Consider the following 16,716-nt stretch of genomic DNA (forward strand, 5'->3'; position numbering starts at 1 on the left):
TCAATGTCAGATGATTCGCTTTATTAACAGTGGTATTAATAAAGCATTTGAACAACAACAGGATCTTTAAATACTTATTGTGGAAATCAGCACAGGGCCTTTCTCATAATAAAGACCTGCCACATATGATAACGACATTTCTATAAAATAATACTATTGCAGTCTATTTGATTTTCCTCTTCAGGACATTAATGAAGGCGTCTTTGGGAACTTCCACGTTGCCGATACGCCGCATCTTCTTTTTACCCTCGGCCTGTTTCTTCAGCAGCTTCATCTTCCGCGTTATGTCGCCTCCGTACTGCCGAGACAAAAAAACGGGTATAGAATTCAGAGTGTTTGTGTTGCATCGGCACATAAAGCAACTATTGAGAGTCAAGGAAAACCTTTACTCACACATTTAGCGAGGACATTCTTTCTGAACGCCTTAATTCTGAAAGAGGAAAACGCTGTCGGGTCACATTTTTAAGGCAAATAAAACCCATTCAGCACACTTTTTTCACACACAAATAGTGCTTGCTTATATATATATATATATATATATATATATGCATTTCTCGCACGCTTCTCACAGAGCCTTGAGGTCAGCACGATGCTGTACTCACGTTTCCCTTGCGATGACCTTACTTCCGATGGCTGCCTGTACAGCGACCTCAAACATCTGCCGTGGTATGGAGTCCTTTAGTCGCTCACACATGGCTTTCCCTTGGCTGTACGCACGGCCCCTGTGAGGAAAACGCACCCGTCAGAAGGTCGCCCGTAAAAAGGTCAAAAGCAGCCGATCGTTGGCGAAAGCGCCGCGACCTTCAATTACCAAAGTCTGCGCTGGCTTTGGTGGTTAAGAACGTTAAATGCAGATCTGGTGTGCATCATCACTTTTGGCCTGCGGCGTTTACTCTACCGTCCTGGTCAGAAATGGAACGAAGTCCATGTCCGCTGTGTAAAGTCACTGTCATAGATAATGTCAACACCGGCTGCCAAGAGGCCTTTTTATTAACGTTATCCTGGGTGATGAATACATTTCATGCTCCATAGGCTCAGCAGAATCACTATAATAATAAAGGACAGTACAACATTGAAATTACGTCAACTTGTAAAAATCAGCCAGTGAGTGTAATGAAGCTACGGGAGGGTGCGGCCCTCCAAGACGAGAAGAAGATCCCCTCAAGCAGCGTCAGAGTTACTCCTCCGGAGACAAGCTGGGGGCCTTCGGAGCCAAAATATTTCGCGAGAAATGAAACAAGTTGACAGCATCTGAACCCAGCTGTGACTTCAAACACACCTGTGTACAATGGTGATGAGTTCCTCCACAGGCTGCCCGTTCAGCAGAATGTTCATCTTGATCAAATCAGCAGCCTGGTAGCCTGCGTTTTCATAGTCAAAGCTACGGGAGAAAACAAAATCAGAAGGACGGTCTGCTGAATACATGGACTGCTGGGCATGGAGTCAGTCAGAGGTGATGCAGTGTCTCATAAAAGACCAACATCGTTACATGTAAGACACGAGGGGAAAAGGTGCGGAGGTGCGGAGGTACGGAAGCCCATTGCCGCCACGCCCGGAAAAAGAAAAACAGATCAGTATCATGTTATAACGTGAAAAGGTTTTTGTTATAACTAGATATTTTTTACATCATAACAAGATATTTTCATGTTATTACGACATAGAATAGAACAAGAAGCTGTTCTTGTTACAATAATAGTTATTTATCTTGTTATAACGTGAAACCTTTCATGATAACTTAGGCTTCATATTGTTATAATTTCAAACTCAGCGTGTGGTTTGGATAAATTGAGCAACATGGCTCATTCACTCATTTGCTAAAGTTCTACTTCCGCCCGAGACCAACTTATGTCTTTATAACTTGACAAAATGTCATTCAAGAATATAAGCTATCACGTTACGGCGTGAAACGCTTTAAGCTCCAACATGATAAATAGTGTATTGTTTTTTTATGCCGTAACCAATAAAAATATCTTGTTATAATGTGAAAACCTCTTGTTATTACGATAAACCTTCTACGTTATAATGTGACACTCATCCGATTTTCTTTCTTCTTGCCGTACGCTGCCGTACAGAGGAGAGGGGAAACTATGGAGACAGACTTCTTGGCTTGTGAGTGTATTAAAAACTGGATTCACTGACATTTTTCCTCAGAACGTAATCTATCCTTTAACAACTTATAACTAATTACATGTTACATGATATTTACCTGGCATATCCGGAAGACATAGATTTGAGGAGGTCGTAGAAATCCACAACGATCTCATTTAGAGGGAAGAGGTACTTCATCATGACGCGATGGTCGTCTATATACACCATGTTCTTCTGGATCCCTCTGCGGTTCTTTAACAACACAGTTTACAGCGTCAACAATCCAAGAAGGGCTGCTGCTAATGAATCATTTACTTACGAGATTGAGTCATTTTCCCTTTCTTTTTTTTCCTCTCACCAAGCAGAGAGCCATGATCTTGCCGGTGTAACTGTCCGGAGAGAGAATGGTCCCCAGCACCATCGGCTCCAAATACTCCGACACCACCGATCTGTCTGGGAACTGAGCGGGGTTCACGATGGTGATCTCCTCACTGCCGTGCTCCTGCGAGGACAACCAACGAGATGTGAGCATCATAATGAAGCTTTTTTATGAGAGAACGAGCCTCTGCTGTAAGACCAGGAAGCATGGGAGCAGGAAGCGGCTCTTGCCTTGATGAGTTTGGCTGAAGAGAGGACGGCCTTGTAGGGCACGGTGGGCGCCGTCACTATAACGGAGGCGTTGTATTCCTGCTCCAGCCGCTGATTGAACACCTCCATGTGGAGGAGGCCCAGGAAGCCGAGTCTGCCGGTGTACAGGAAGGTTCACGGGTTTAATGATGGATATTCAAGCTGTTAATTACAAAGAGCCTGTTTGGAAAGAGTTCAACGGTGACGGTGAGGGCTCGTCGCAGTTCCAGCGCAGCTTCGTACTTCCGAAAGATCTAAATCACGGCCACTGATGGAGTCAAATTCAACTTCATCATCTGGACTGATACGACCTGTGATGATAAATAAACTCTCACTTGGCAAAATACGGTCTGTCCTAAGGAGAGTTGTTTATTCCCCAAGCAATCACAGGATATGACGTCCAAGTGGAGAACTTTTCTGGAACAGAAAATCAGTTGGAAAAAAAACGTCCAAACAATAGAATAAGAAAACCGAAGCCAAATATTATTCCTTGTTTCTTTTTGGTTGCTGCTGCTGCTGATGTTCTGTCTTTCTCTTTTGACTTGTCTCCAGTTCTCTAGCTTGAGTTGTTCTGTCATGTTTTATTAATTTGTTTTCATGTTCCTCCCTTGTATTAAACTATGAACAAAACAAAAAGAGGTCACGACGTCATGACTCGGGTCAAAACTTTCTGTGGCTCTGCTCAACGTCCGCACTTCTCTTTTCCCTGGCCTTCACATTACACGTAGTGACACCGCTCCTCTGTTGCGGTCCCCTTTCGTCATTCTAATTCAAAAGGTGTCGGGCTCACCTCCAGCCTGCTCCCAGGGCCATACTGCTGTCTCTCTGCACGGTGACACTCGAGTCGTTCAGGGTCAGCCTGTCAATGGCGCTGCGGAGGCCCGGGTAATCCGACTGGTCCATCGGAAACATGCCTGAGGGACGGAAAAACAAAAAGACAGAAGAGTGCACATCAGCGGCAAAAAGGACTCGTTTACGCGGAAAGCACTGAGTGCACTTACTGTGCTGGCTGGTGAGACACAACGTGCGCCGAAGGAGCTTTTACATTTGACTGCATGTCCAATGATACTGGAATATTTAAGGATAGCGTTCTGTTATGTACGGAGTTCTCATGGGAATGCTTTAAAAGAAAGGCATTACTCGACAGTTTCACAGAGATTCTGTATGTGACAGCAGGAAGAGGATGAGAGGACTTCCTACCAGCAAAGACCATGGCTTTGGCTGGTTTAAACCCTGGAAGAGCTTCCACCGGCTGCTCCTGGAGGTAGAGCGTGTCCCCGATCTGGGCCTCCTTCACATCCTTCATCCCGGCTATTATGTAGCCCACTTGGCCTGCAAACCTACACAACAGACGAGGAGAGTTACACGAAAGCAACTAACAAATGTTTATACGCGTCTATTGCAATCGACGGAATTTAAATCTACGCTGAAAGAGAGTCCTCTTTTGTTTTTTGAAATCATTAACATACTTTACACGGACTAGATCACTGTTGGTTCAGTTCATAACAGTGTCTTTTGTTCCGAAGGACCTTCTGAAGATATATGAAGGAGCATCATTCCTTTTCTCTACATAGATGATCCAATCAGAGGACCACTTGGTGCATAAAACACCAAGAATAAAACAGAAGAAACAGCCCAGTCATTAAGTCAGGAAGCGATAGCCTCCGACTTTAGAAGACATCAGGAAATGGTGCGAATGCCAATCACAAGCCAAAGGTAATAAGTTTATTATTAAATATTATTTTATTTATTATTATTAAATTACTAAAAACACAGCAAAAAAAGCGTGTTTGGCATTTTTGCTTAACAAATGACCTAAATGACTGAACTCAACTATTAGAACAGTTGCAGGTTGTTTTTCCTGCACGACTGTAACATCCGCTGTAACGGATCAGACAACCAGTGAGAGGAGGAAGGGGCGCTGCGTACAGCTTCTGTGTCGGGTGCTCATCTGGCCGGAGGAGCCCCAGCTCGTTGACCTCGTAGCTTTTGCCGAGATGGGCCGACACAATCCTGTCGCCTTTTCTGACCCGACCTCCGAACACGGCGATGTTGGCCACCACCCCTCTGTAGTGGTCGAAATTGGAGTCAAACACGAGGGCTTTAAACGGGTCATCGATGCTCGCCAGGGGCCTGACAATAACAAGGACGGAGAAAAAAAAAAAAAGTCTTCACTTTAAGGTGTCAAACATGTTTCATGTGAGAGGAAAACCCACATTAACCTTCTTACGCTGGAACTCTGTACACAACGGCTTGGAGAACCGCCTCGACATTCGTTCCAAGTTTAGCTGAAATCTGAAAAAGACGAAGAAAACATATTCAGAGTTGTTTCAGCAGCACTGGAAACTAAAAAGCAGTGTACATGTGTGCCGACTCACCCTAATGCATTCTTCACGGGGAATATCAAACACCTTTTCAATCTGCAACTCCACCCGCTCTGGATCAGCATTTTTTAAATCAATCTGAGGGAGAAATGTCAAATTCGAGCGGCGTGCTTGAGTAGAAAACAAATAAATAAATAAATAAACAAACAGGTGGGGCTTCGACGTACCTTGTTGATGACGGGGATGATCGCCAGCTGAGCTTCAAAAGCCAGGTAGAAGTTGGCCACCGTCTGCGCTTGAATCCCCTTTTCGTGTGACAGTGAAAATACGCATTACATGCAGCACTTACGTCCAGAACGATTCACAGAGAAAACCGGGAGAGATCTGTGTTTGGTACCTGATTGGCGTCGACGATCAACAGGACACCTTGGCATGCAGAAATTGATCGCGACACTTCATAACTGAAGTCAACATGACCCTGCAAACGGAAGACGAAAGACGTGTAAAGCTATTTTCATATCTCCTTTTATAGACAAACGGTCCATGAAATAATAAAAAATGATATCCCACATTTTTTATCTTTAATCCAACATTTTTTGATTGTCTTTCCAGTTATGGTGGGGAAGAAAGGGAGCGGCGGTTCCTCATCCTCTTCCACATCCCACCTGGATGATCACTCACCGGCGTGTCGATGAGGTTCAGGAGGTACTGCTGTCCCTGGTGGCTGTAAATCAACGAGGCCGTCTGGGCCTTCACCGTGATGCCTCTCTCCTGCTCCACCTGAAGCTTGTCCAACACCTGCTTGTTGTTCTCCGTCTTCGCTATGGCGCCTGTTTGTCAATGACACCAATTAGTGACACGATGTCTTAACTGGAATCAATTAGACAGAGACAGAGAGAGAAGCTCCCACAGTCATCAGCAACCATTTGGATAGCCACACACACATCACAGTGATGATCAATGATGGGAGCACACAATCCAATTATATTTTCACATTAGCAGTATGCGTTCAGACCTAAACCCAGATGTTGATTTCATAAAAACTAAAGGGTAAGAAAAAAAAAAAAAAAGAAGCTGATATGCAATGCGGTAAGGAAACATACCGGTCATCTCCAACAGCCTGTCAGCCAAAGTGCTCTTTCCATGGTCAATATGAGCAATGATGCAGAAGTTCCTGATTCTGTCCACAGGGAACTTAGACAGGTCAATAGTGTCCTTAAAAGGCACAAGGAGAGAAGCCTGCAGATTACCGGGACAGTCGCTCAACAACTGCTGAGTGTTGCAGTAATCCGTCTCAAAGAAATGGCAATATTTCAAAACAGATAAATCATTAGTTCTACTTCTGAATGGAGCACATGAAGAAGAACCACCAGATCAGCTTTATACCTGTGAGTCTCTCAGCACTTCTCAAGCATTTACTTCAGGTGAAGTCTTAGCACGGGGGGAAGAAGTATTAAGATCCAGTAGCAGTATCACACTGTGAAAATACTACAAGTCCTGCATTTAAAACCTGATGTAAGTAACAGTATTTAAGTATTGCCAGCAAATTGTACTCAATGTATCAAAAGTACTCATTCTGCAGAAAACATTTAAACAATGTATGCAACTTTTTATACCCGTTTCACATTAGGGAACACATTTATCTGACTAAAGCTTTCAGACAAATGTAGTGGAGTACAGAGTAAGAGTATAAAGCTGCATAAAATGTAAATACTCTTAAGTACAAGTACCTCGACCTGTTGTGCTGAGTGTGTAGCTACCTTGTGTGTCTGTGTGCTGGCCATCCTGAAGCCGCTGGAGAACACGGGCAGCCTTTTCATCCAGCGGTGTCTCAGCAGTGTATAGGTCATGTTGTTGTCGCTTTGTATTTTCCTTCTGTACACTTTGAACTGTAAAACACGTCTCATCAGAGGTGTTTCGCACCACCGCTTCACGAGACAAAACGACATGTTTTCGCTAAGCTAAGTCACCAGCCTGCCAGCATGAAGGATACATAACAGTTAGCTAGCTAGCAGTCTGTTAAATGCTTCTGCATTGTCATTAATATAATGTAGGCTGTTGCCACGTTGGCGGAGCATTAGTGGACTGTCGCGACGATAAAGCGAACCTGTTTTTAAAGCAAATAGTCCTGTAATAACCCCAGTGCATGAGTTCTTAGGGTGCTGACATTTTAGGTGACAGTTCACCGGCAAAGAATTCTGGGAAATGTTGTTTATTTTTCGCACCAGAGATGGTAAAAGGAAACCAGATGAGTTCCTGCTATGACTTCCGGTTTATTTTATGCCGGACAGAGCACGCGAGTAAATCGCTTTTCTTCCTAAATATAAACTGTTACCGTTTGTCTTAATAAACCGTTGCATCTCTCTGCAGTGAGTTTTTTTTAAATGCTAATATGACTACACATTGCTGCAGCCTGTGTCTACTCACAGTGACGAAGGCTTTTAGGAGTTATTAGCCTCAGGGACGATAATAATATAGTAATTATGACGGAATAGTATCACACTTGAAACAACACTTGAACGCGTCAGAGGAGGATGATTATCTCGACACACTGTTATCTTTGAACATGCTCAGACATTCGGAAGTCCCGCCCACTCGACCTGTCAGATGAGGGATAAAAATGGATATCAGTTGCTATGACAACGAAGCTACCTCTCTGCACAAGAATAGATTACTGCTTCTCCTCTTTGTGCAGCCACAGATAATAAGACTCCATTACCCACAGTTTATGCCTGGCATGTAATCATCTTTTCTTTTTCTTTTCCATTTGAGATCTTTACACTGACTCCCAGACCTCAGCACTCTGTTTCTCTTGAAGATAACACGTTCATTGATAATATCACAACACCACCGACATACAAGCCTCCTGCTCCGGAGGCGTTTACAGATTGCTCAATAACTCTTAAATCGAGCATCTCCTGCACAATCAAGAAGATTTGTAATCACCCCCCCCCCCTTTCTCTGTTTCTTAAACCAAACAAAGATGGCAGCCATAAAGGACTGCTTCATGTTGATACAAGATCCAATTAATGTGTTATATGTGAAAATATTAAACATTATCAAATAATAGAACATAATATTAGGTACCTGATAATAAAACCTTTTTTTCCCACAAAAATAACTAATTGTGTACAAGACCAGCATGAAGATTTAGACTGTGAGGAATGTGAAAGTCTTGAAAACAGCAGGAAGTGCAGTCACATGACCTGTGCTTAGCTCGGTAGCTTAGCTTTGTGACTCCAAGCTATTCGTTAACGAGAGGCACACACTGGGGATGAGCCTCTGATCTCAAATAGCTGTAGAAATGGTTGAACAGCCAGTTATTTATATCTAAACCTTACAGGGAAATCTCAATCTCTAACTGAAAAAAGGGTCCTGAATGTTTTATTTTACACCTGTGATTAGTATCTGAAAAGGTCTGTTAGGTTTCAGTGACCGTAGAGCTCATTTGGATGGCTTTTTCAAAAATGCTAAAAACAATCTAGCAATTTACCTTATAGGCCTATGTGGAATTTACACAAAATCAATCAGACGTTTTGACAAGCACAGGACGAACAAATGATATTAACAAGGACCTGATTTTTCAATTAGTCTGTCTTCTTTCACACACACACACACACACACACACACACACACACACACACACACACACACACACACACACACACACACACCTGTAGTCTCTCTGTCATAGCTCACCACATTAGGCCGCGGCCAGCGTGTCGCCATAGCAACCTCAGCCACACTTCACCGTGTGGATTTGCTTTGGTGTCACGTGCGTCTCGAGGTTGTGGCCTTTTTCAATTGTGTTACATTGAAGCTCGACGTTGTCATTTTAATAACGTTTAGTGAATCACTGTTCTAGATCAAGTGTCCTGAAAGAGACTAGGGTCCGAATCTTGTATGTAGATTCCACATACATCGCTCGGTACCCTGGGTAATTCTACACTGGCCCGTTCATAATACATCTATGATGTCAGATCTTTAGTCCAATTGAAGCCAGTAGGTTGGAACTGTCCCATGAGTTTGAACTCAACTACCTCGAAATCTGTCTATGACTAATTTTTAATGATCTGACATTTTGAATACATTGTCAAAAGAACCGGGTCGGCTGTGGATCGAGGCGATGGAGACGAGGAGACCTCACACCGGGGGTCTCTGCGGCGCTCGAGTCCCGGAGAGATACCGAAACTTCAGCGAGCCTCGCGTTACGGCTCCAGTGCCGCGGGGCTTTTCGTGGAGTTTTATCAACACACTCGTGATGATGGTCCCTGACAGCATCCTCTCCTGACGAGGAGGGGCCCGAGCCCCCGTACTCACGGTCCCACACGATCCGACCCGGATCTGTTGGGAATGTATGGGGTTATTTGTATTTCAAGGGAGAAGCTGGAACTCTCTGAACACTGCAGGATTCTTTACAGCACTGTTTTCTTACCGTTTTCAGATGTAGTGTCTTGTAAAATGGATGGAATTTGACAATACATGTCTTTAAAAAATCTTGTACTGTGAGGCAGAAATCTCCACTTCAGTAGCACTATCTATATTCTGAAGGGTTTTACAGGGGGTTTGTTCACATATCATTTACTTATACAACACTGTGTTCCTACAAACAAGGAAAAACATGTTTTTCTTTATGGACAGTACTCTCTGTTTCATGGACTGATAAAAAATACATATTCTAAAGTCCCTCTGTGAAAACCTTTGACTGACTTCATCCAATGTTCAGATTTCTGTTCTGGAAATATATGCAAATTAGCCAATTTTGAAAACACAATGTCTCATTTGCATATCTTAACATACTATTTAAAAAGAAACTTGTTCTACAAAAAGTAATTTTCTTAATGCAAGAGATCAACTGGTTAAGTTTCATGGTCATATCTATTAGTTCAAAGTTGTACCCTATTCACCTGTAGGCATATGTGCCGGCTATTAAGTAACCAAAGAAAATTGTGTTTAACTGGCGTGTTTAAATATAAAATCAGGTATTGGTCAATATTGCGTATTGAAAAACTCTCAAATATCAGTATCGGCTTGAAAAATGTGGCCTCAGTCAGGCTCTGGTTCACAAGCATGGCACAGACTCTACATAATTGAAATGATATGTGTTTTTTATTAGAAACTGTGCACTGAATCAGGCATCCACCTCGTGAACAATCATTTTATCTGGAATGTTTAAGATTTCTATCAAGATGTTGGAGAACATTTGAATTAAAAACTCATTTATATTCGACAATGTAATTTGTTAAAAAAACAAAAAGCAAATAAAAATTAAAGCTGCAACCAGCATTGATCGGGGCCTCGCAACTTCACGCACGTCGAGGGTACTGGCAGGACTCTGGTTGATGCGACCATGCATTTCTGTGACCATCATACACTGCGTGCACGAGTTAGATGATATTTCCTGCGTCAACCATCAGCGTAGCAAGATCATGTTGCCAGGTCTTAAGCCTCAAATGTTTTGAGTGTACCTCCGATACAATCATAAATGTAAGCCTGTTAAGATCATTAAGAAAAGGAATGTGCGTGAATGCGCTTCAGTGTTTGTAACATAACAGACTGTCAGTTTACTGGGATGGGGTTCAACTCCCTGCAGTGTCCTGCTGATTGTATTTGGACCTACATGAAAGTTAACAAAACGGTAGTGCCATTTGCTGTTACTTGAACACTTTAATTTAACACTGTTTTCATTTTAATAAGCTCTTCTGTAACTTTAGATTGTAGTGTGAAACATTCATTGTAACGTTTAACCTGATTGTCATGAAGAAGCTCTGGACAGATCATTTATACTAATGCCCACTGACATGGTTTGAAAATCCACTGTTATCTAACTTTTGCTCTCCAAGCATCTTAGTTTGCACATATTTAGATCAGAGAAGTCTTTTTCTCATGGTGTGCCCACAAACCCTTTCAATAAGTTCAGTGTTTGGGCCGCTGTATTTATAGAATCCTGCTGACGTCCGTGGTTGCCAGTAGGTGGCGCTATGACTATGAGTTAATATTGGCATGCAAAAGTCCTAAAGCCATGAAAGTCAACAAGTGTGACAGTTTTGACAAAGTACAGTTGAGTTACAACAGCTTGATGGATGATGGCGAACCATGTAAAATGGCCGCCACATCAAGTCCATGTTGTTCAATGAAACCTCAAGCTTTTAGTAACTTTTAATCGCTAAGGTCTTTAGATTGTTCTGACCAAATTCTAAGCTGATCGGATTAATTCCCTAGGAGGAGCTCGTAGTATAGCACCTGGAAATGGAAAAAAACACGAGAAATTCATACAAAATTCTAAATGGCTGACTTCCGGTTGGGTTTAGAGCATGGAGCCCGAAGACTTTTTTTTAAGTCTACATGTGATACATCTGCTTACCAAATTTTATACATCTAGGTGAAACGTACTGTGAGGGCCGCTTTGTTGAAATTTTGTAGGGGGTGCTATTGAGCCGATTTGCCACTCTGAACGAATAAAATCATATTATATAACTACATTTTGGGCTTGTAATCTGTGTGCCAAGTTTGCTTATGTTTCGAGCATTTTTAGCCTCTCAAAATTACCTTCGTTTTTCATGGCGAAGACTGCGTCGCCACGGCAACAGCTTTCAACGAAACATCAAAAGCTTCATGAACTGGCATTATAAACTTCTTACATTTGTGTGGAAGTAATTTGATGTTGATTAGATTTACCTACTAAGAGAAACAAGCCAAAGTATAAAGACTGTTCCTTCCTGTTACCAGTAGGTGGCGCTGTGACTATGATTCAAAATTGGCCTGCAGATGTCTTCAGGACTGGAGTCTAATCAAACATGTGAAATCTGGTAAAGATCTGATGATGTGGAGTCGAGTTACATCAGTTTATTCGTTCATGGCGAAGGATCGAAAATTTGCCAAGCCGCCACGTCGCCACCCTTCAACAACTTCTTACAATCTTCACAATGAAGCATTATCAAGGTCTTAAGGCTGTTCTGACAACATTTGAGAGGGACCTGATTAATCTGTGAGGAGCAGGATGTAAAAGTACACAACCTCTAACTTCCTGTCGCCACTAGGTGGCGCTATTACTATGATTCTAAATTGTCATATAGATGTCTTCAGGGTCAGGATGTAATGATATATGAGAGATTTGGAGCAGATTCGACAATGTATGGCTGAGTTACAACAACTTCCTGTTTCGTGGCGAATGGTGTTTTTTGATGCCACGCCACGGATACATAGTTCGATAACTTTTTGATCTTTGAGTATATTTTCACTGCCAAGGTCTCAAGAGCATACTGACCGAATCTGAAGTTGATCGGTTTAAATCTCTAGGAGGAGTTCGTTAAAGTACGACGCCTTGAAATGGTCCAAAAACGTCATAAAATAAAAAATGGCCGACTTCCGATTTTTTGTACGTCCCATCACGTTCCACATACCTACCAAATGTTATATAGCTAGGTGAAACCCAATGTTGGGGCTACTCAATAGGGGGCGCTATCGAGCCAATATTTCCTACCGCAGCTGGACACCCCAATCAGACTGCAATTTTCGCAAATTCTGGCTTGCGTGCCAAATAAAAAAAAATTCCCAGTATCCCAAGCACCTCCTTTTTGCAACGAAACACGCGCGATAATAATAATAAACATTAGAATAACAATAGGTCCTCCGCTTCGACTACATCGGTGCTCGGGCCCTAAATATTAATGTGAAGCAAAATCATATCACTCTATGGTGAAAAGGTAACACAGCAGCGTACCAGACTGTATATGGCTACTGATATGGGGCTGAACATGATTTCTATAGCAGACTCTGTCTTCAAAATAGGTCTATACAACACTACATATGCTCATAAAGTACAATCATTGGTTGTCCCTGTTGTATTGACGCTGATGGAGGTGGATTACATGATGACTGTATATGGCTTCTGAGCTGGTCCAAAGTTTTAGTGTAAACAGCAATCGATCTGCATACAGATATGAGTTGAAACTACAACTTCATGATGTTAACAAAAGATAATGATTTAGTCCCGAATCCTGGCTGCGTCGTCTCACTTGAGGCCCGTTACACAGAATCATTTCTGGCAGAGGAATGTGACTATCATCCACGCATGATTCACTGGAGTTCCTGTTGGCACAGAGCGGTCCTGTGTTCACGGGCCGGTCCCTCTCATATCTGTAATTGGTTCAGAATAGCTTGTGGGATCATGAAATGTGTTTTGAGGAGCCAGACACTGGATATGAATAATGACCTAAAATTTGTAATGGCAGAATATGCTGATTAGTTCTGCCACGGTGCTCCAGTCTACACCGGCAAATCCACACTGTCCTCCAGAGTTACCACCAACATCACGGGCAAGCCAACAAAGAGCTGTGATATTCACCTTTCATGTGTATCTCAGGACATTCAAACCAGTAATTGGCATATGAATATGTTTGTATATTGTTTAATCTTGCTAAAATAAATAAATATACAGAATAAAATAGAAACATACAAAATAATAAAAAAAATAATGCATATTATTGTGCTTGTGCAGCAAAATGTTCATGCTTTTCTTCTAAATTTGCCATCTCTGAATTTTTTTGTGCTGTTAGCGATATATTCTGTTTATATTCTGTTATTATTGATATGCCATAGATCATTTTTTTTAAATCCCTAATCCGTATGTGCGAATGCTAAGGTGAGAGGGGTTGATGTACCTAAAGAAAATAGTCACCTCGCTCTGCTGCTCTGAGTTGCTTTCTTAGCCTCTCGTGGCTCATTCTTTAAAGCGCTACAGAACATTGACTGCGTGCCTCAAACCGACTGTACTGTCCTGTACTGTCCTGTACTGTCCTGTACTGTGCTGTACTGTACCAAATGACAGACAAGTCTAAGCTAAGTAGGCAATTTAGCTTGCTGGTGAAGAAATTCAAAGATCTAAACTGCTGAACACAGGAGTTGGTGGGGACCAAAACAGAGCAAAAAGGAGAGCGAGTACATTTGTAAGGAAGAAAAAACGTCCAATGTGATGATAATATTGCTACTGTCTGTTGGATGCATAAATAGGCACTTTGTTTGCTAATACATTGGCCAAAAACGTTATCAGACATTACTTGGTCGGGGCTGTGTGTCTGTCAGCTTTGTACGGGGTTTTTCTGCTACAGGTCAAAAATTAGAAATCCATTTTCACATATGTTAAATTGCAGGTTATTTCAGTTAATGATGTTTCTATTGACAATATATTTGTCTTTATATTTGAGTTTATTTTATGTAAAAAAAGACTAAACTCTGCCCGTGTACCTGACAGCACGCACGTATTTAACATACCATTCAGAGCTTCGTCCGATTCAGTAACGGCATCTTTTTGACTGAATATCAGCTTTTTCCATATATAATGATTCATGAATGAAAACAATAGTGATGTCATGGAAATAAATGAAGCATTCATGACTTAACTGCTAGAGTTTTACCTCAACACTGAACGCGATCACATGCACAAGCACACTAATGTTGCGGCTTCCTATGTTTTTGGCGTCTTGGAGTGTTTCAATAATTCTTGAGGTCAGTGTGATTGCAGCCCCGTACCTGCAGTCACAGACAAGAAAACACCGTTTACACTGTAACAATATCATACATGTGTGTTTTTGCATTGGCTTGGACAGAAAACAAAAATTCAGGCCACTCTTATGTGGCAAAGAAAGATGAGAAAAATCAGTCCCTTTCACACAAATAAATACGGTAATATTAAGAGTGGGCGTTACCAGAACAATTCAACACATTTAGAAGTAATCCTAAATAAAACATATGTGTTCATGTTTATGTGTTTACTCCTCATTGGATTTGTATGTACAGTGGCCACATACTGTAACTGGAAACATACTGTCAAGGAAATATGCACTCTAATCAAAGTAATCACACCATATATCACCATGAATATAAATATACATACACATTTACAAAAGCCGGCCTTTTCAAAAGAGCTGCAGACGGTGTAGAAAACAGGCGGAGATAGAGGATCACACTGCAATCCAGGACTTCACTCTGCAAAGGTATGTGTACACAGTTGCTGGAGGTATTTGGTTCATCTCTTAGTCCCCGGACCAGAACCCGTCATAGCTGGCCTCTAAGTAGAGGGGACCATGTCCTTTATAATGGGTTCTCTGTTTAAGTAGGTGGCCCAGTAAACCAGGTTGAAGCTGCTAAAGAGAACCGGAAACAAAACCCTCGACATCCTGTCAATTTTGCTGACGCTGTTGAACGACTTCTTGCAGTCGGAGACTTTGCTGTCTGCTCTGGGCTTGTTGGGATCAAAAGTTCCGCCTTTGGCGATGGTTGGTAGTGTGCCGGAGTCCTTGGTGATGTTTGGCGCGTAGTTGGCCACCGCTACAGCGTAGGCGTTGTTCTTCTTGGCGACAGACGCCCGCTCTTTTTTCTGTTGAAACACCGCGAGGATTAGATGCAGAAAGCTTCAAAAGACAGAGGCGACCCTGAAGCTCGTCGCCATCTACACACATGTGAATGAAGGAGTGAGGTGACAATGGATCGGCACGGGGGGACAAAGATGTCAACAATTTGACAAGGACGCACTCTAACTCTCACAGTGTTTGTGTTTTTTGGCCTCCAGAGCATGTTTGAAACTTGACTGATGCTCACACAGCAGGAGGAAGTCACACTGGATGTAGAGCGCTTCACCAGACCCCCCTACTGCTTTGTTTAGGTTGAATAAAACAATTCTCGACTACAGTGTTTCCAGCCTCATGGTGAACATGTCAAAAAAGTTGTAGTAAAATAACATTGTGGCAATACATGTACAGTATTGCAACTTGAACTTGAGCACTGGATGATGATTTTCCTTTTATCCAAGCCCCTTTCTTTGTCTCTTTATTATTAAATCCGTTATTTATCTATTTGTGGTGATATTTACTCGATAAATAAATGTTCAGAGCTTATTTTTTTTATTTCTATTTGGTTGCTGCATTTTGCACATGTGTCTTTCCTGTCTACCTTTATTCATACAATCTCATTGCCTTTGTATTCTTCAGTGATATCTTTTGTCATTTACGTCCACCGCTCAGCTAAAGAGCTCTCATAAATAGTCGGAGCACTCTGGCTCCCCTGGTGGCCGACTGAGGCGGCGGTGATCGCTGCTTCCCACCGCCTCCAACAAATGTTTTCAAAGCACCAATCGGCCCTCTGCAAGCATTGCCTTTCTCAACACACACACGGCTACGCTGCTCACGGATTCCCTTTGAAAACGGAGCCCGTCAGAGAGACGTATTTCACTCCTCGTTACCTTTTCAGTCACGATGCTCTTTCCGTCCCAGGCCCAGCCGCGCTTCGTGAAGTAGTTGACGGTGGCGAACTCGATCAGGGCGGAGAAGACGAAGGCGTAGCAGACGGCGATGAACCAGTCCATGGCGGTGGCGTAGGCGACCTTGGGGAGGGAGTTCCTCGCGCTTATACTCAGCGTCGTCATGGTGAGGACGGTGGTGACGCCTGCACGTGCACGAAAAGAAAATCACATTTCTTTGGATAATCCGTTCTTGTGACGTTGAAAGTGTTTTATATAACACACACACACACACACACACACACACTTTACTGTGCGAGTGCCACTTCTACTGCTCCATAGCTGCTCTGCAGCTTCTTCACGGGCGCAAGAGACGAATAGCAATAAACTAAAAGGTGCAACACCCACACAAACCTCAGGAACTATCACGGGTCCTCAAGC

At 42.5% G+C, this 16,716-nt stretch overlaps 2 protein-coding genes across 3 annotated transcripts in view; both read right to left on the reverse strand.

Moving 5' to 3' along the window:
* Positions 1-7,236, reverse strand: guf1 (GTP binding elongation factor GUF1). 2 transcript variants are annotated; one of them, XM_031857608.1, is made up of 17 exons: positions 6,800-7,236; positions 6,143-6,254; positions 5,721-5,869; positions 5,437-5,517; positions 5,267-5,344; positions 5,094-5,177; positions 4,946-5,010; positions 4,645-4,848; positions 3,916-4,055; positions 3,506-3,629; positions 2,698-2,830; positions 2,447-2,590; positions 2,207-2,340; positions 1,280-1,381; positions 603-722; positions 394-430; positions 1-298 (listed from the first exon to the last, which is right to left on the reverse strand). In XM_031857608.1, exons 1-17 carry the CDS (start codon positions 6,986-6,988, stop codon positions 164-166), a joined length of 2,031 nt encoding a protein of 676 aa, XP_031713468.1. In that variant the 5' UTR covers positions 6,989-7,236; the 3' UTR covers positions 1-163. The 2 variants fall into 2 exon arrangements, with proteins under 2 accessions (XP_031713468.1, XP_031713467.1); XM_031857607.1 differs by having other exon boundaries at positions 6,143-6,278.
* Positions 7,237-12,639: 5,403 nt separating this feature from the next.
* The window catches only part of gabra2b (gamma-aminobutyric acid type A receptor subunit alpha2b), a 29,240-nt gene continuing 25,163 nt past the window's right edge, over positions 12,640-16,716 (reverse strand). The window contains exons 8-10 of the mRNA XM_031858168.1: positions 16,588-16,663; positions 16,279-16,504; positions 12,640-15,417 (exon numbers count right to left, since the gene is read on the reverse strand). Of these exons, the coding sequence (XP_031714028.1) occupies positions 15,109-15,417; positions 16,279-16,504; positions 16,588-16,663 (611 nt within the window). The 3' untranslated portion in view covers positions 12,640-15,108. The remainder of the gene's footprint in view (positions 15,418-16,278; positions 16,505-16,587; positions 16,664-16,716) is intronic.

This window comes from Anarrhichthys ocellatus, unplaced genomic scaffold (genome assembly GCF_004355925.1).
Source record: "Anarrhichthys ocellatus isolate YVR2014 unplaced genomic scaffold, GSC_Weel_1.0 scaffold19, whole genome shotgun sequence".
Taxonomy (NCBI): Eukaryota; Metazoa; Chordata; class Actinopteri; order Perciformes; family Anarhichadidae; genus Anarrhichthys; species Anarrhichthys ocellatus.